The 20058-nt window shown below is 44.2% G+C and overlaps 1 protein-coding gene across 1 annotated transcript; it reads right to left on the reverse strand.

The window, feature by feature from the left end:
• Window positions 1-14122: 14122 nt before the first annotated feature.
• LOC131264173 (protein Wnt-4) lies at window positions 14123-19800 on the reverse strand. Its single transcript, XM_058266460.1, has 5 exons — window positions 19580-19800; window positions 15024-15273; window positions 14708-14965; window positions 14432-14644; window positions 14123-14359 (listed from the first exon to the last, which is right to left on the reverse strand). The coding sequence occupies exons 1-5, from the start codon at window positions 19798-19800 to the stop codon at window positions 14123-14125; spliced, it is 1179 nt and encodes a 392-aa protein (XP_058122443.1).
• Window positions 19801-20058: the final 258 nt, after the last annotated feature.

Genomic DNA, 20058 nt, shown 5'->3' on the forward strand with positions numbered 1-20058 from the left:
AGTACGCTTTTCCCGACCCGAAAGAAAGTGGGCACTGCTGGTGTCTGGGCACGATCTGCCAACGCTCCTGCTATACAACGGGTCGACCGGGTCGTGCAGACGACCAACGCGCATTCCGAACTGTCGCGCACGGCGCTGAACGAAGAAATGAGCGCCTCGAAGCGCTACGAAACGCTGCCAACGACTGGCCGCCATGTGCGTCGATGTGTATCGTCGCTGGTACCAACGCCCGCTGGTGCTGGTGCTGATGTGGTTTCTTTATGCGGCCAGTGGGGGGGAAGGGGGGAGGTGGCCGCCTTCGCCACCACACGCGGTTCGCGTTCCATTTCCAGTGGAAAACCGGGAGATTGCGTTTGTTGTTGCCGGCAGTAGTAGTAAGGTCGGTTGCAATCGACTCGCCCACCACCACCACCGAGGCGCGCTCCTGGGTGCACATCCGCCCGCTTCATCTCCCCCCCCCCCCCCCCTCCCCGCTTCTTCCTTCCTCTGCCCTGAAGGGAAAGCACGGCGGCTGCGCGGACAGCGAGGAAGTGAACGGAACAGGGAGATTGGCGGTGGCTGGTTTGTTGACGTACTCGTATAAGAGGGAGAGCTGCTGCTGCTGCTGCTGCTCGCTAGGGTTGATGTTATGCCGGCATCGCGTTAGGGAGAGAAGCGAAAATATGCTTCCGAACGGCAACATACTATACTAGTTGCTACAGTGCGTCACGATTTTTGCTTTGATTTCGAATAATTGAAATTGTGGTGCCGGGTAATGAAAAATCAATCAAAAATCAGTTCGTACCACTGTGTTCAAACGATTTGTACCAAATTACTAAGCCAAAACTTATTTAGTTTTAAATATTATTTTACTCATATTTAAAGGACTACCCTTTCGACAACAATTTGCAATAATTTATGTAGTTTTTTTTTCTTAAAAACTTGACAAACTTTTTCTTAAACCCCATTCAATTTATCCTTTAACGATAGGTGTTTAAAAATTGGTGACGATGTCAGTCATGTATGAGGGTGTAGCATAATCGTGCAATGCTAAAATTTACTTAGTTAAAGGATTAATCATTCATACCCTCTATCATATGTATTTATAATTAAAATTCGTGTTATTATGATTTACGTTGTGTTCAATTTTGTGGTGCACTTTTTTTTAATAAATAAATGGGATATAGTTTCAGGTAAAAGGGATAACAATTTTGAAAATCGTACAGGGTTTTGCTATTCCATTCATAGATATTAAAAGTTTATTCTTAAATATTATTTGAGTTTTATTTTATGAATTATCCTTTTGACAGCAATTTGCAAAAATCTATTCAGTTCAAAAAAAAAACGCGCTAAATTCTTTATATTTTAAATGCATGCAATGTAGCCTTCAGAGATAGGTGTTTAAAAATTAGTGATAGTGTCAGTATGTATGAAGGTGTAGCATAATCGTTCAATGATAAAATTAACATAGTTAAGATGTAAATACTTTCATACCATCTATCAAATGTATTTATAATTCGAGTTTTGTTATTCCATTCACAGATATTAAAAGAATAAAATGAAACAAACACTCTCAAAATTCGTAAAATATCAACTGTTGCACAATATCGTCCTCCACTGTGCTATGCAATAAAACTCGCGTTAAGGGCGAGGAAGGGCGCGTTTAGCTGTGTTAAACTGTGCGCTATAAGGATCGACGGCTGCTGTTTGGAAAGCATATCGTCACGTCGGGCACGGACTGGACAGGACCGACACCAACACAACCACCCGGACATGCGCATCCGAAGGAAGCTCCTGACCTCATCCCACACTTCGTTCGGCTCTGGCCATCAAGACGTAGCGCAGAGATACTGTTTGTGCAAGTGAATGTGTTGGGGCGCACGTGTGCTCGTCGATATGGGTGTTGGGTTAGTGTTGCCCGCAATCATATGGCACCCGCCGAAGAAAGTACAGGGTGATGCGGAAAATGGCTTCAGTCTAGGAATGGGAGTTGAAACTAGTTTTTCGTTACTATTTTCTTCTTCAATTTACTTTTCCTGGAAGTAAGTTCCGTTTCTGCGATAGGCGTGGGGTTGGGGGAAGTGAATTAAACGCTTGAATGGTTTAATAGTTCCAGGAAAATTGTCACCGGCACGTGGAAACGATCTCACACCGAAGAGGGTAAGGAAGTTAATTAGAAAGGCGTTATTCTAGCAACAGTTTCTTGCCTTCAACACGTTTTATAGGTCGTAGGAACTGGCATGAAACGCTGGCTACAGTATGGAGAATATTCCGATTTTTAAGCCTCCGATGAGTTTGCGATTTTATATTTTTCCCTGCGTTTTCATGATCACTTTAAATTTTCTCTTTCTTCTAGACCTTCAAGGTAAATGCGGTCCGTTGTCACCGGCTTGTGCGGAAAACAATGGGCCGTCATTATCGCAGCATCATATTCACCCACTACACACCCTTCCTGCACATATTAATCGCATAATTAAGCACCATCAACCGTCTCGGCTAATGGGTAAATCATACAGTTCGAGGCTCCTGGAGAAGCTCAATGCCGATCTTCCCACACCGGTGGAAGTCGCTCTGTAGACTCGATTGTCGCCGACTGTGGGTGGCAGTTTGTAATTTTCCACGTGAGCTGATAAGGTTCGCCCGTTGCTGTAAGTGTCACCGAGTGGATGATGTGCTCGTGTGTTGTGTATCGTTTTGTAATTAATTTCCACCATTCCACAAGTGCCGCTATACCAATCGGGCTTCATTTTCCACGACTCATTTTCTCGCCTGGAGTGATGGAGGGATTGTATAAAAAAAATTAACGATTTTGCAGTGTTGGTGTAAATTACCATCACCAACGTTTCATCTTTCGGCGTATTACTTTTTGCGAGAAAAATGGAAACCCATTGCTTGTTAGGAAAATCGATTGGGTGATGAAAAATGTGTTCTACATTCCCAGTGTAAACAGTACATTATTTTCGTTTTTTTTTCGAATCGTTTGTTTGTTCAGTTTGATGGAGAACGTTATGGAACATACAAAAAAGAGGTACTTATTTGAAATCAATTTCAACGAAAAAGATATGCTGGAAAAGACCGTAAATACTCAGCAATGGTTGGGATCTGTCGAGACGGACTTGTACAAACAAGCAATTACTTTTCTACCAACTTTACGACAAATATTATGAATTTCTTCAAATGATATCAACCTGATTTTCTACGTCTAATATTTTATGCCGTGCGCATGGCTCCATCTTTTTTACTTTTGTTGCGGCCGCCCGATGTAACATTTACAGGGCACGCTCGGTTGCCAACTAGTACTTCGGTCTAGTTCAACTGTGCAAAGAATGAATCCCAACAAATGCAAATAAAATCAATAGTTTCCCATCATTTTCCTTGGCCAACGATGGTTCGTCAACATGTGTACTAGTATCGGATGTCACTATGAAACCATCACAACACAACTAATGAGACAGGCCAGACCAGAAAGAGCGGAGTCAAGAGCGGAAACTCCATTTGAATTGAATAATTAACTCGACCGTGTATGCACTGGCAATCGTTTCATATCAGCCTTTTCGGTATATCGTTGAGTGTTAAAAAAGGAAACCAGAATCATAGCACAATCAAAAGGCTCATTAGTTGATTTAAGATAAAACTTGATAGCATTAAATTAAAGTTTTCCGGCAATTTGCTAGACCTTTTGAAAGGGCAAATAAATTTGAAGCTATAATGTCCTTTTCAAATTCGTATAAGTTTTCCATTTCGTGCTACTTCAAGAGTACAAGAAACTGCCATTCAAAGCTACCAAATAAAGAATCTGTTGAGCTAAGCTTCAATGTTCCGATGAAAGTGTGATGAAAGCGATGGACTAAATATTCGTCAAAATGAAATATTCAAATACACATCCAGAAAAGATTATTTCAAAATGAACCAAAGGAAACGAATACAAATTTCCGGTCCAGAAAAGTGCTTCAACATTTTTCCAAGCCCTGGCACAGCACGTGCAACATAGTGTCCTTTACTTCTTGAACACGTTAGCCTTCTGCTCTCCTTAACCTTCGAAACCTATAGCCCACTTTGCTGCCGATGCAATATCTTAACGCGCAACTCGACCGAGCCACCGATTCTGGCCGGGTGCTTCAAAGCAATGCTGCACTTGTTCGCCTCGCACAAGAGGCAACCTATCCGTGCAATCTTCGAACGTGTCCTTTGCCGCTAGCTCTCTGGCTGAAAAGAGCCTTATAAAATCGTGTCAAATGGGCCGGATTTAGCCGCGGACAAAAGAGCAAAACCCTTAAGTGTCGCTGCGCCCACGATGAGCTTCGATAAGCATTTCCAACGGCCCATATGCTCATCAAATAGGAACTTGTGTGAAAGGAGGGAAAGGATTTAGTTCTCGCTTTCAATTTGTCCGCTGCTGAGTCAGATGCAGTATGCCTTGGTGGTACACATCCGTTCGCCAAACTAGATCCGCTAATTTGCATAACCATCACCGGGCCGTGCGTAGACGATGCTAGAATCTAAACACACATCCGACCAACTGGAAGCGACAGTACGGTTCGGGTGTATGCTGCCCTAATCTACGCCAATCTGCAGAACCGGCGACAACGTCTAAATTAAACTTTCATTCGACAAAATTGGCCTCATGTGAGCTGCAAAAAGCCGAGACCCTAATGTGGGCCGCACCAGCGTTTTGCTACTCCCACGTATGGTTTTGGAGTTCAGGTTTGTGCGAAGCCTTCGAGCTGCAGAACGCCGTCGGCTGCGGTTGGTAGCAAAAGTAGTACGACCAGTCGTGAAGGTGACCTTTCCGAGGTACTTGACTCGAGCTGGGGAGGTGACGGTGTACTAATTGGGACTTGGGCTAGTACACGCGCGCGTCTTGGAGTCGAGAGATTCGACGGCCAGATATGATTGGCGAATAAAAACTGATCACCGTGCGACGCGTCTAATAGCGCGCGCGGGGGAGTTAACGTAATTGGAGAATTCGTTAATCGACTATCAGGCGACCTTCCAAGATATCAAAATTGACATTGTGTAATTGAATGTAATTAGATATTTTTTAGCGATATGATACGACCAGCATAAGTGCCTATGATGAGACTCATTTAGATCAATCACTGGGTTTAATTTTCATTGAAACACAAATACATACTACACACCCTTTTTCTGTCGTTCCGATCATAAAAATTATGTTCGATAATAGCGACGATAAAAAGAGGGTTCCCACGGACTCAAAGTGATAGTTCAATCAATACTGTTAAATATTTAATCAACACACACAGCAAACCCTAACCTTCCACTATCCCGCACGGAAACACATCCTTCGGTTTGCGTTTTATTTTTCCCATTTTCATCGTTTCCCCGTTCGTACTAAACCTAAGTTTGTCGGGATGGACACTACCGTTCGCCGGTGCAGCCAGGTTGCCCATAAAGAACGTGACACGCCGTCACACCGTTAGTTATCATCGCCGGTCACATCACAAACCCGGTCGCTCCTGCTGGTCATCACCCACGAACGCTGGATTATCTGCGATATGATTAAATCGTTGTGGCAGAGTAATTTTTCTTCTTAATAACTGCTTTAATTAAGTCATCCCACTGGTGAGGTGCTGGCGAAACGGCTGCCATCGGAGTAGTAACTACTTCTTGGCCAGAAGTAAATGAAGCGAACGAGTGCACTCGCCGGGCAAATAAAAGGTAATGGAGAATAATGGCCCACCAGCCCACGTGTCATATTTTGAAGCAAAAATAACCCTTTAAACCGTGCAAATATCTTCTGCATTCTATAGAGGGAATCATGATGGATTGAAGTGATGTAGAATTCTGCTTCTCTTGTTTATCAAACATAAATATTCATTTAGAAAAAGGTTACTGTTGGCGGCAGACCGGAACTGCGAGTACGGACTCCCTCTAAGAGCACCAGTCAAAGGAAAAAGGGAACTATTAGAGAGAGGAAAAGAGTTAAAAAAAGGCGCAGAAAGGAGCAAAATGGCCTTCTTTTTACTAGCAATGATCGGGAAAAATAAAGACTAAAATGTAGCTTGTTTTCCCAACCATAGTTGACAACTTCCGAAGATTTTTCCTAATTCTACCGATTGCTTAGTAATAGTTACCTTCAAGCATTACCAACAAGTGAAGAATTATCGTATTTATCATGCAATTATTATCGTATCTAGAAGTTAAAGGTTATCGAATTTGATTCACCTTGACAGCTTTTGGAAATCCTTCTCGGCACACTCACTGTCGTCGACTTGAACCGCCCTTAATCAGTTAGCACTATTTGTTAAATCGTGTGTTATCATGAGCAATCGTGTTAAATAAATATAACTTAATCAACTGATGCACCCGGCTGAATCACCAGCCACATCGTTGACTCCCAATGTGCAGCAAAGTGCGGTCGCACTTTAAAGCATGAATTTATTTATGATACCGCTCGAGAGCGCGCCCACCACGTCTTATCATCGCCCGTGGGTGGTGGAGACGACCTCACAAACGATGAGTGGCGTGAAGGAAGGTCAGAACCAACGGTCACGCAATCTCGGTGTCCACCGTGCGCTCTAGGATGTACCATTCATACGGTCACCAACTAAACGGGGGATGGGAGACGGAAAATGGGGACTACATGTGAGGCTAACGGCCTCGGCAGGACCGGCTGTCCGGTTGATAATGCAATGCCGCTCGGGACGGCACAGAAACATAAACATATTTAGATGCCTGGATGGGTTATGCGCTCGTTCCAGCGGCCGTTGCTTGCCTTCCGTGCGGGTGCCGTGCGCCGATTGTTTGTCGCACGCCGAGAAAAACCCCACCTATTGGACATGGTTAGAAGACCCTCTGGCCCGTGGGAGAAAAGAAACCCCGAAAACACATCTCAACCACGAAGACTAAATCACTTGACTTCGCCGGGAGGAACGGACCGGCACGGAGCGGTGGGAAGGCGGGATAAAATCCGGACCAAAATAGATTTGCTTGACCTCCTGCTGTCACCGAGTGTTTGGAATCTGTGCGTGTCGGTTTGTTTTTTGTGTGTCTTTATTGTTGAGGGTGGACAGGAGAAATGAAACCATCGTTTCCTTACGTCGCCGGTGCGGAGATTGCTTTTTCACGTCTTTGTTGGCCACCCGAGTGCCGCTGTTTTGCTGAAGGCATCCGGCATTGTTTGCGGACACACTGTCGGGATGGCGAAACCCTTTTCAAGGATTCAACCCGTTCCTTGCGGGCAGTGCATTGTCGTTGTGAGGGCGTGGCGCCGGAAGACAGCACCGTCCCGATGCGCACAGAACCTCAACATTGGATTTACTGTTGTTTCCTTTCGTTCGTACTGTTGCGCCCTGCCAAGAACGAGTAAATATGGTTGCCCCGTGCACCAAAGACAGACGATACTGCTGCAGCAAACATGAAGGATGAACTAATTTGATCGGCGGTATTATTAAAGCACGAAAGAAACGTTGGATGGTGTAATAGCGCACCGCCCAACGTGACCGTTGTTTGAGCATAATTTTATGCCCGTTTTTATCTCTTGGAATGTCCAAGTTTTCCACCACTCCCTCGACAAATCACCAACGTGGTCGCCCACGAAGATCCTTGAGAGCACTTGTGAGTGATAAAATGCGAAACATGCCGAAACCTTATTTGTTCCGCCTGCCAAAACACCGAATCGACCGTCAAGCTGTGGACATCGATTCGATCTAATTTGACGCAATTTGTTACACGATCGTCGCTGTTTTACGACGCGTCGTCGGCACGACGGGTCACTTGGATGTGTTGTTATTAATTCTCATCTCATATTGGCCTTACAGTAGAGTGTGTTCGGGAGCTTCAAGGAATATTTTCTTTTCCAGCATTCGAGTAGTATTCGAGTATTTTCTTTTTATATGAAACCTTTTTCGAGGTCTTGTTTCGAATAAACATTTTTTAAGGAAATTTTCTCCACAGAAAAGGATGAACAGAGAAAAATCACCAGTTTAGACAAACCCATTGTAAGTTATTTTTTTTTTTTTTGTACAATCGTGGACCTTCCTTCGACATGCTGCGCAAGCGGCTACCCAAAGAAAGTTAATGTGTTTGGAATTTCCCCTCCAGTGGGAGGCCATTTTCCCGCTCGCCTTTCGCCGGGAAGGATCGTTGTGCGAGTGAGATTGCCCTCGTTTGGCTGTCCGGCTGACTGTGTGGATTCCTCCGTCTAACGTTTTGATGGTCATCATTATGCACGCCGGTTTTCTTCACGCCCAACACACCGCCGTCCAACCAAGAAGATGATTGCTTTCCTCTTTGTCCTCAGCAGAGGTTCCGCACGAGAAGCATAACAAAGCTGTACGCGTGGTGGAAGGAAACAATAGAAGTAGGAAAAAATAAGCCGACGTGTCTGGGTTTGGGGATAGTTGAATTTTTATGAGCATACTGATTATCATATCCTGTAGTCGCGGAGAGTTGCGAGCCAACGCGGAGCGTTCATTGTCAAACGAGGAAAAAAAACTCGTTACGTCAACTTGGTCAGGCGTCTTATCAAATGAGACGTGCTGAATGAAGTGTGCTAAACGTTCCAGACACAAGGCAGTGCGCTTTTAAAGGTGCAATCTTTGTAGCGACTAAAAATGGTAGAAACACCCAAACACAGTGGATGATAGAAACCGAAATCCATTTCTTTGTAGTAAGCATCTAACATTAATCGAATAAATCCACTGCTGGTAAACAAGAGATAGAATTCACGGAATCATGGTCGGCTTTTTGCTTTTTGTCGGCGCCCAGTATTGAATCACAAATCAAAATGTAGCGAACCGCTGTAATACCGATTACAATGGTAACGTTGGCAACAAGAGCAGCGCCAGCGTGATTACATTACAGTTTCCTGGTATTGTATCGTCGTTTTGCTCCACCGCCGGATGACATCTGTCGGATGAAGTGGACACATTTTTACTGCCATTGGACGCCCGATTTGATTAGGATGAAACCTGGGATCTGGATATTAACATGCTTTTCTTTTGTAGCTTAGGGTAGACGATAATAAACCGGGCGAAAACAGTGAACGTCTCGACGTGGTGACGGGCCATATTAGTTGCATTTGCGAGGAACGTTTGTGCCGATGTGTGGTGCTTGACCGACGTAGATATATGCTGTTCTGATTTGTGCACTCTTTAAGCCACACTATCCTCTTTTCGCCCGACAGTCGGGTCTAGCCGTCGAGCTAGTTATTAACCCATTGATTACATTGTGGCCAACAGGTTGCTCTGCGAATTTGCATCCATTAGAGTGCATTACATTGCGTTTCAATGGAGCGTGGCAACTCATGCAGCCGGTCTACGGTCGCCATCGTAAATGTTTGCCGTTCGTAACGCTTGTTTGCCCACAACAACGAGTTTTTCTATCTTTTTTACAACTTGTGGAGCTTGCAGAAAAATAAAGTTCGACGTGCAGCAAAAGGTACCAAGTAACCCTGTGCTTTCTTTTACGCGTTCTGAATTTTGTGCAAACACTTCAAGGATTTCCTCTCCGTCCACCCATATTTGGATCCAGGCCAGAGTTGGTTAAAAATGGACTTGGAAAGTCGAGTTTAAATCAGTTTTTAATTACTGTTGAATGACAGGATTAACAATCGAACGAATAAGAAACCTAAAATAGAGTGATGGCCGTTTTTGACTTTGCACGACGTCATCTTGTTCCTAAGCCTTTTCGTACACATCGTTTCACACATAGAAAACACAGAACATTACGCAAAGAGTTGGCCAAAAGTTCACAAAAAATCAATTCCTAGACTAGGAGTCTCGTTTTGAGAAGACGATGAACTTTCTGTTAGTCTTCTTGTATCTTCATGCTGTTGCGATTGGCACTTCTCCTTTAAGTTACCATCTCTGACAATGTTCTCCACCGGAAATATCCCTTTGCCAATTTTGATCCTCTAGCGACCAACATTGCTCCTCTAGCGGCCAACAGTAAGGAACCTACTGGTTGGAAATATAACTTGTTTCGCATGGGGTTCTTCGCCGAGGACTAATGTTATTTTTAGCCTGGAGGGAATTTTATAAAAATATTTCTTTATTTATGTGACCGTTACCTTGTATTCGACTGGTGTAGAAGGGTTGGATTGAAGGGAACTTTCGCAACGTTGAGGCTCTTTCTTCACACGATGAAATTCTCCTATCGTCCCCAGCTTCCCTGTCAACCGGTTGTGGTTGTGTGCTGATGCGGATTTCACTTTAACTTTTGAGGATGAATTTTCACTTCACTCCCACCAAAAATGGGAACGTTATCCTTCAGATGTCAATTAGCAGCTGGCAGGGACACCTTTTACGATACTTTTCGATCGTGACAAGCGTACACCGGCCGTTGGCTATGCTTTACGTTAATTCAATTAAAGCTCCTCTGAGCTAAGGCTCCCCCTCGGGGCGTGGGTGGATTCACGGTCGATACGGACGAGCACGGTGGGTCCAGCACGGTATGGTTGCCTGAACAACAGACCTCCCTAGCACGGGAGGAAGAAAAGTGCACAAACACTCACACACACACACACACCCACAGTTTCACCATTAATCACGTTCGCTATTGAATCGAAGCGGCGGCGCGTTTTATCGTCACCGGATGCTGGAGAATTTCCCGTGCTGAATGAAGATACAAGATAAATGATGAGGTGAAGCTCACGGTTACTTCGCGGTGCACGAACTTTTCCTGACAAGCCCCAAATTGATATGGATATTGATATTCACACGAACACGCGTCTGCTCAACATTCGCACCGCAAGAAGATGTTGTGGTCTGTTGACAGGTTTTATTTTCTATTTCTTCGCCAACCTGGCCCCACTCAACTCGTGGGAAAGTAAATATGGTGGGGTTTCTCTATGAAAAAACCCCCCTTTTTCAACCGGAGCATGGATCTCGGTTTTTCGTTTTCGACGTACACTATGTGAAACCTTTTCCTAACATGAATCCACTTACGATTGTCACTTTATTACTACCTTTAACTGCTTGGTACTGCGGAAAGCAACAGAATGTAGCAATTCAAAACCACAAACACATGCCACACATACGGACACACATTTACAGATGCACACACGGGTCCTGCTGGTATCCTGCTAGTAGAAACCTGATGAGAGAACGGAAGATTACGGAAACACGGTCAATGCTAGCGGGCAAACGAAAACACAATAATCGGTATTTGAGAAAAACGGTCGCCTAGAACCTGCCGAAACCATCCCCTTGTGTGTGTGTGTGCCAGTGTTGGTAGTGTTGCTCGGATTTTCTCTGTTTTTCACTCTCCTTCTCTCTCGGATCCCTTCGGTTTACCTTCTCGGGCGCCCTGTTCGGAAAACTTTGGCGGTGACTGATGCGGCCGACCTACTAGCAGCTACTATGAGGTGCACCAGCTAGTAGTCGGTCGGAGTCACCTCTGCCGAGCGGTGACGGTGCACGACGGGTTCTCTCTCACGGTCGCCATGGAGAGTTGTCAATGTGAGCCGCGAAAGCAGAGGAGGGATGAAACGGAGCTAGCAAACCGAGGTTGCGATGGAGACGCCGCGTTGCTGCTGGATGGAAGGTTACCCTTTGGCCGAGGTAGGCTTGGCGACTGGACCGAACGGTGGCGCGTTTTTACGCGTGCAGCTTGCATGTTTATGATGGCCGATGGCTCGCCGCTGATAGTAAATGGGGCAGCAAATGTTTACCCCGGACACATGGCCGCCCTTTATTTGGTTCGGTCGACCTAGCTCGTCTTTGACGTTTCAATCAGCGGTCCGGTTCGCGGCCAAGGTTCATTTGGATGTTTGACGTGCCGTGCTTCTGTTTAGCCTGTCCGCGTCGCTGTTGAATCGAGTGTTGTGTGGTTGGGATTATATTTATACCCCCGCCCTGCACCCCAACCTCGTGCCTCCTGGATGTTCTTGTCCAGTTTCTTTTTTTATCGAGTGCATGCACGCACCCTTCGCAACGAAATATAGGTCACTTTTTAAACGCTCAACATTAATCATAGCGAACATAAATTGCCCATGGGGGAGGGAGGCCAGGTTTTGGGTGGTATTTATGCTCCGAGAATCACAAGAAAATGTGCTCTCACATGTTCTTTCAGCGCGTCTCTTGTATTCTCCCGATCTCGTGACGCTCGGCGTAGGAGAGATGTCTCTCACGTGTTTAGAAACTGTGTTTTTGGGTAGAACATTGTTGGGGAAGACCGTGCCGAAGGGCAGTGGAATGTGATGGTGGCTGAAGGTAGCGGTGTCAAGCATCGGCAGGAATGCTGAGAATTATAAACAACATTAACAGCCGCTGTTCGTATCAGGATTTCGCGCAGCGAAGCCGTACGGTGAGAAAAATCACGGGAGCAGTGGAAGAATTCGCTCTGTTTTTGCGGAAGTTTTTCCGACACCGAGATTTTCTTTTCCTCTTCCTCGTGGTTTGTTTACTTTGTTTTAATGTCTATGGAGGTCGATCGAAGGATATGAAAGGTTGCACATACTTTTGTATGTACTAATGGTTTGAGGCTTGCTTTTTTCAATTGAATGAAAATTTTTTAATTGAATGATTTTAATGTATACTCGAGTAAAAACACTGTAACGTTGTTCAACAAGCATTTAATACTCTGCTAATCTTAAGCTCTCTAACTTATCACCTACAATCTATTGACTCGACAATATTATTTACGTTATACCAAAAACGATCCATAGTGCTGGGGACATTTCATTCCTTCTTACATTATCAGTTGTCTTTCGAACTCCCTTACTACGGCTTACTATTGTTGGCCAAAACAGCATTTGAATTTTTTGTTTTACTCTTGAACTGTTCCTCCATCGTGGTACAAAACAGGTTCAGGCATGTGTAGTGTTGTTTGTTTCACTCTTTTTGTGGACAACCCTTTCAACCTTGGCCTCTAATGAATTTGTTGAGAACCATACGAGTAAGCTCATTATGAGTAAGCTTGATGCCCTACAAAAAAACGCTGAAGGACATTGAATAGACGAGAACTGTAAGCGACAGGAAAATCAAAGTCGATATTTGGACTATACCGGAACTTTGTAGGAAAGAAGACGCTAGGTAGCTTGTTATCGAGGTATGTGATTTAATTTTTAAAAGTCCTTGCTTGAAATGCATTGTACATGTAAGGACTCAAGTGTCGTATATTGAGTGAATTTATAAATAAACAAACCGGTGCTCAATATACAATCAATTAACGAAGACTGTTGAGCGGTGCTTCAGTTTTGGCACATGGAATTTGTCCAACAGCTGAAATCAAATAAAATATCAAATATCCATATTGAGCTAACGGGGTTTTGACCCATGAATCGCAGGTTGAGTTAAAACCCTTTTTAATCTTGGTTTTTAATCACGAGACCCGTTCAATATTCCTTTTGATCTTGTAAAGAAATATACTTCAGCATAGCAGTGACAAGAGATAGGCAGCATATTGTGAAGAGATGAATTATTACTTTAGCTACATGTTTGTTATCCAACAAACAAATAAGTTTTCCAACAAACTTTAGTGTATTTTTGCATCCTAGATAATTTTGGATATACGCACTGCGAAACTTCGAAATTGAAATCAATGGTATAACTTTGGCCGTGAAACTGAATAATTGTGTGGTGAACCACGTTTATTTTTAATATTCTTTCTCTGTGGGGTTCATTGCAGGCTGGAAACCAGGATTTAAACAAATATGAATCAAATGAAATCGAAACGACTTAGGTTTTTCTACAACTATATTTCTATTTCGCTGGTATTTTTGCGGTATTGTATAAGAGAGGGAAAAATTACAAAACTATCCATGGTAGCGTTGTTGTGAGTTGGTTTTTGTTTGTTTATGTTTATGTACTAGAACTACTTCCATTGTGTACTAATTAACAACTAGTGTTTACACGTTGACACCGACTACGATTAACGACTATTTGAATTATATAGCAAAAACTTGATAATGATGGGAGTAAGAGATTTTTTGGAAGCGGATGATGCTAGGTTTAATACTGAGTCCTAAATAAAAGATTATCGATGTACTAGGTTTGCATACCTATCGGTATGTTTGCTCTCTCCTCTTACAATATGTTGGGCGTTTGCAAATCTTCTTACCGGAACTTACACAGTTTGCTTTGAAATGGACACCGACTCTACTGCCAGCGACTCTAGGGTGTCTTATGATTACAATGAATGAATAAATAGTTGCATGTCAATAGCACGCGGGGTCGACCTATTTACAGTAATATCGATCCTCGTAGTTTTCGCAGTAGTCACACACCACCTGACAGCAGCGCCCGTTCGTGAAGCGGCAGCGACACTTTTCCAGCGTCTTGATCACTTTCGTGGTGTAGCCCCGTCCGCAGCAGAGCGTCGCACAGTTGTCCGGATGCAGGCAGCGCCGACCCCGTGTGACCGAGCAGAACGTTGGCGAGGTTTCGAAGTAGTACAGCTGATCGTACACCGCATCCTGATGCCAAGAAATGATGGGATGGTTTCGTGTGAGAACCGGTCAGGAGCTGTTGCAGATAAGGTGACTTACCCTCGGGCGGAAGTCTCTCGGCGCCGACCGGCGGGACGTTTTGTTGTTGACTGGAATCTTCCGTATGGCCAGGTGGTACTTGGTCCTCAGAAGGGCCGCCGTCGTGTTGAAGTCTCCCAGCCGCCGCCAGCAGGTTTTCATAGAGCACGAACCGGACACACCGTGGCACTTGCAGCGGTCCGTCATGGCGCTCGTGATGGCACTGATACCGACCTAGGAGGGAAGCGAACGTGAGTGACCCTTCACAAAAAGCTCCCATAACATCCCGTTGGATACCTCACTATCGTGCCGCAACATCTCTGCCACCGGATCGCCAGACTTCGGTTGCAGCTCGAGAAAGTTTCGCGCGACACGCTTCCCGTGCTTCAGATTGTCACTGCATCCGCCCCAGCGCCACGCGAGCCTCGTCGCTTCCGGTTTCCGCTCGGATGCGCACTGACATTTGGTCATCTTGCCCTCGGCGCACGCCCGCGCCACGGCGTGCGTAATGGCAGCCGCCGTTAGGGCATGAACGAACGCGGTTTCACGGTACACCTACGAAGATAAAAGAGGATTAGAGAACGGGGACAACAGTGTTGCTATTTCGCAGTACCTTTTTGAAAATGTTCCGCTTGCCTCTGGTCTCTATCGAGCAGTTCCACCGGTCGTACCGAAACTGTTCCTCGCAGTGCGTCACCGCAAGCCGGCGAGCCTCCTTGATCGCTTCCGGCAACCCAATATCACGCCTGCACTGGTGGTTCTGCTTGCGTGTTCCGACCAGATATCTGCATGGTCCAGGCGACTTTGTCATAGGACTGAATACGGCCATTACCGTGTTTTTGGCCGATTGCGTCGGAGTTTCCCTGAAGTGAAACATATTAAAATGAAAATTATAAAAGGAAACGAACTGAATGTAAAGGAAATAAATTCGAAAAGTATGTGTTGCATGCAAAGAGAAACTTGTACGCAGTCTGGATACTGCTCGAAATGTTATGGTAGAAGCTTAATCTGAGCTGTGGAGTAATTAAATCGGTAAGGTAATACTTTTAATTTTCCATCCATTCTAAGGAAAGGTTACAGGAGTATATTCAATAATTTCATACAAACAAATCATGTTTTGTAATTTCAAACAGTTGGAGGTTTAAAAACTGGTCGAGCGTGTCATGCGCCACCTGTTAGTAACAACATTGCACTATTCGAGCAGCGTTGTACGCAAGAAGCCGTTTGAATCAATCGTTTAAAAATAACCAAGCCATGCTTGTTCCTACTTCGTTCGAACGAAAAGAACGGAAAAAGTAAATTAATGTACGGAGTAAACGTCATGTTCGTTCGCTTATTCAAAAACATTGTTGCATTGCATTTGAAAAGCAAACAAGGTAGCGTATATGACATACATATTCGATAACATATGTAGCTCCTTTCAATATTTTCTTATCGACAAAGTAGTTTTTGATGATTACCACATCATAAAAGAAAGCAAAGGGTTTCACGGTGAGCCTTCATTGTTTTTTTCTGCATGTCATAAGATACTTCAACAGGTACCGATGGCGCCATGCAGTTGAGGACCACCAGTAGAGTGGTTTGCAGAAGCTATCACCCATCGTAACTTTTTACAACGAATTAATTAGCAAAGCACCCTCAATCAGTTGCATCTACAAAACGCGGAAAAAAGGAGAATGCTATGCTATTTTTGCCATTTTCATTATTGTTCAAACTGTTTCCCGCCGCTCAACCTCAAGCAGTGTTTGTTTTTCCACCAGCTAACACGGTGTGCGTTTGTCATCAGGTATATCATCAGCCATCGTTGCACATCTCATTTGGCGACAAAACGGCACGGGGAGTAAAACAAACTACTTGTTCAGGGAAATTTTCCAAACGACCACCGCGCGATGCACCGCGTGGCGCAGTAAGTAGTTGTGCCCAAGTGTGCGTCCATGTTTACCCAGTGTCATTTTCCGCGACCAACAGACAAAACTCTTCCTTCACCGAGCATTTGGCATTTGACATCGAAGATGCAATGGAGTAGCATATTGTAAATGAAAAGACACACATGCTCCACTCAACATCTCCTCGAGCCCGGGGGGGGGGGGATGGGTTGGGCGCGGCGCAACGCGAGCTGGAGTGCGCTCTAAGCATACTAAACGATGTTTAATTTTCTGCAGACGGCAAAATAGATATTTTCATAAGGAAATTGACTTCATTCGCGGGCGTCCCCATGTGTGGAATGGGTTTTAAAAACGTCGTCGGCGAAATGTCGCGGTAAATGTGTTCACGATATCGTTGAATAGAGCTGCTCAAAAAGAAACAAAAAACAACGCGGTGGCGCCCCAACGTGAGCCTTTTTTAAGCGCAACAAAGAACCGTTAGCGAGCAGGGATGATCTTCGCGGCAATTTCCTGAAGGGTCGCTTGGGACCATCCTAGATGCAGAATCTTGCACCAGCTGTGCACATATGAATGGCGGAAGAGATTTGTATTTTTAACCATTCTCCGCTCGGATTCTTCATTAAGATTCCGGGTTACTTTTGTGTCACGTTAAACACACACAGTCGGAGAAAATGAACCGAAAATGGGATGGGAAATAGAAATCCTCGAAACCACTGTGGGGTCGATTTGAATGGAATGGTTTGTTGGATTGCTCCCGAGTCGAGTGGTGGAAAATGATCCCAAAAAAGGGGGTGGATGAGGGCCACTTGTTGAGTATTTTCCGCACCATTCAACTATTATTTTTGGCCATTATTGGCCACCGGAGCAGACGGTACACAAGGGTTGCCAGCTTTAAACGAACGTAGCCAGACAAAAGTCATAAAAAGAATTGACTCAGAATATAGAAAAAGTTGTGCAATCCTGAGCGTTCGAGAAGGTACGGTGATTGCGTTCGGCATTAGGAAAACATCTTGTTTAAATGCACAAACTTCGGACCGTTAAATACGGCGCATAGAAAAGCCGTTGTAAAGTAAATTGGTCTCTTTAATTTGTCTCTTTTTTAACACGACATGTTGTTTGGTGATGTTTATGGCCATTCGGGTGATCAAAACATCATGATATGGTGCATAGTTTAGTCATAGATCCTATCGGAAATGAATTATGGATACTCGTAATGTTCGGTTTGCTGCATCAAATTCCATCGATTTTCCACGGCACAGGAAAATCAAACCGATGGACCCATCGCATTCCACACCGGGTAAACGTTTATCGCCGAACTGGGTGCTTCCAGAGCAACGGAAAATCAGTTCCGATTTACACTCGGAATCGTTGACATTACTGTATGAAATATTCATAAATTAATTAAAATATTTGCCGATGGAGCGGGCCGGATAAGGAGTGTAAAAATTGCGCTACATTATGACCACAAATGGATGGGTGGAAGGCAAACAATTTGTTGCCGACCTTCGAAGCCGGTGCACGGAATGAGGCAGGAATGTCGTGAAGTTATGTTTATCTGTACCCAAAACCAATTGTATCAATCAGACTGGTGGAGTTCGTGTGCAATACTGTTCAGAATTCCACTAGTGTCCGTCCCGACAAGCCCATTCGGTTCAATCGATCGTTGGTAGCACTTTTAATTTCGTTCACTGTATCGTTTATCCGAATAACATTCCGTTGTGAGCATATTTTTCAAAAGCATAAAATGTCCTTCGTGCCGATATGAATTCCATCGAATGCGGGAATTATTTCCACGTTGAAATTTTCAAATAATCCAGCTTAATACCGAAACTGGCGAAAATAACAGGTTGAACAAAACGCATCGGAAACGTTGCAGCCTTACTGAAATCGGAAAAAAGAAGAAAAGCCAACGATCTCTCATATGGGAGACCGTATGGTTGAAAACGTGTATATATTTTTATTCGATTTCACGCTATCGCTCATTTTGGGACTTAAGGCATCCGCGGAATGCTGCCCGGTTGCATGCAAATGGATCGAAATGTTGAAAGCGATCGCTAAAATAAAACAACAAAGCTGCAAACCGGTTGAAGCACGCAGTTCGGCGAACAGGTGAAACGGGAAGCGGAAAAGGTGCTCGGATGTGAATGAAATGGGAAAGCAAATCATCGTTTGCTGTTTGGTCAATTATAATAATTGATGTGGGGAAAATTTGCACACCGATACGGATGTAAATTAATTCTCGACCACTCCGAACCGACCGCTTGCGTTGGTTGACTTAGCGGCCGAAGGACACGGCAGAGGATGCGGAACGCCCAGGATGTGGGCGCTGTACGAGTTGTATCGTGGGAGAAAAGCTGTAAGTAGTAAATATTTGACAAGTCCGCACACAAGATTCACAGTTCCGGCGCTCTGTCGGCCGTTCTGAGATGCGTTCCCTTCGCGTTCGGGTGTTCGGCGGGGTAAATAAAGTTGTTAAGATTATTGACTACCGGTTTGCGGGCGTTTGGGTGGGTGTTTTTGAGCGGTTTTGGGGGGCGTCATGGGTGAGGGGAGTATTTTAAGAGTAAATGCAAATGAGCCACACCGTTGAAGGTGGTCTACCAGATAGATGCAACCAATGATTGACATTCAGTTGCATTTTGTTTTTGAGAATTTGACTATCAATAACATTTTGTAGTTTTTTTTGAGAAAAATTGAGAAACCAGTAAAATGTCTAATATTTGCTAAAATCATAAAGATATTTATAATTTTTATTTTTATTGATTAATAGTTATAATTAATAGTTATAATAGTTAGATTGAGTGAGCTTAAATTAATCTAGTAAGTATATAATAGTTCCTAGTTCTTTTTTCAGAATTGAAATTTTTCGATGGAACGACAAAAATATATAATTCGAAAAATGTGACAAAGAAGTAACCATTTTATTATATGAACATAATAACAATTTAAAAACTGTTATGTTTCCGATTCCTACTAGAGACTATTCGAAAAAGAAAGAAAATATGCACAAATCGTAGTAAAGCGTGGTTCCCTGAAATTCAATGTTTTAGAAGCCGATTCCTCTTTTGAAATTTAGCTACTTTTTGGGCAGAAAAGCCTTAAGTTCTTTAGTTTATTTTGAATATTTTTTTCCCAGCCCAGCAAGCGGACAAGCTGAAAATTACGGCTGTATCATACTTTATCTCGAAAATTTAACTAGTCATAATGTCGCTTGGTACATAAATTTATAAAACAGAAAATTGATAAATTAAGGTTTTTGCACAAAACCGCGATTTTGACTCACCCCTTTGAAGAGATGACATCATTACACTCGATAAAGCAGCAAACCACACTCAAGATCAGCAGACTAGTGAAAATGGTTTTCTGCTGAAACGATCCTTCCGTCCTTCTATTGCTGGTGCTTGTGCTGCTGCTGCTGTTTGCTCCACTTCCACCCTCCCCGGCTCCACAATCGCTTCTCAACACCACCTTCACCGACGAGTCCGTTCGCGTACCCTTGGCCATCGGGACCGATGATCGTACTTTTCCTGCACTCGAAAAAATGGGGCTCACCGCCAATCGCGACAAACAAATGGCCATTCACCACCGTTTTTTCACCACCACCGAAAACGGAAGGCCACGACGCGGTTCACCATGTCCCCGGGAGCCTTTCACCGGGAGCGGACTACGTTTGGCAACAACGAGCTCGATTGTTCGAGATGGCGTTCCGTGGGTTCCAAAAATCCCGTCCAAAACCGATCACTCCTGGCCACGAACAACGCA

Source organism: Anopheles coustani, chromosome 2 (assembly GCF_943734705.1).
Source record: "Anopheles coustani chromosome 2, idAnoCousDA_361_x.2, whole genome shotgun sequence".
Classification (NCBI taxonomy): Eukaryota; Metazoa; Arthropoda; class Insecta; order Diptera; family Culicidae; genus Anopheles; species Anopheles coustani.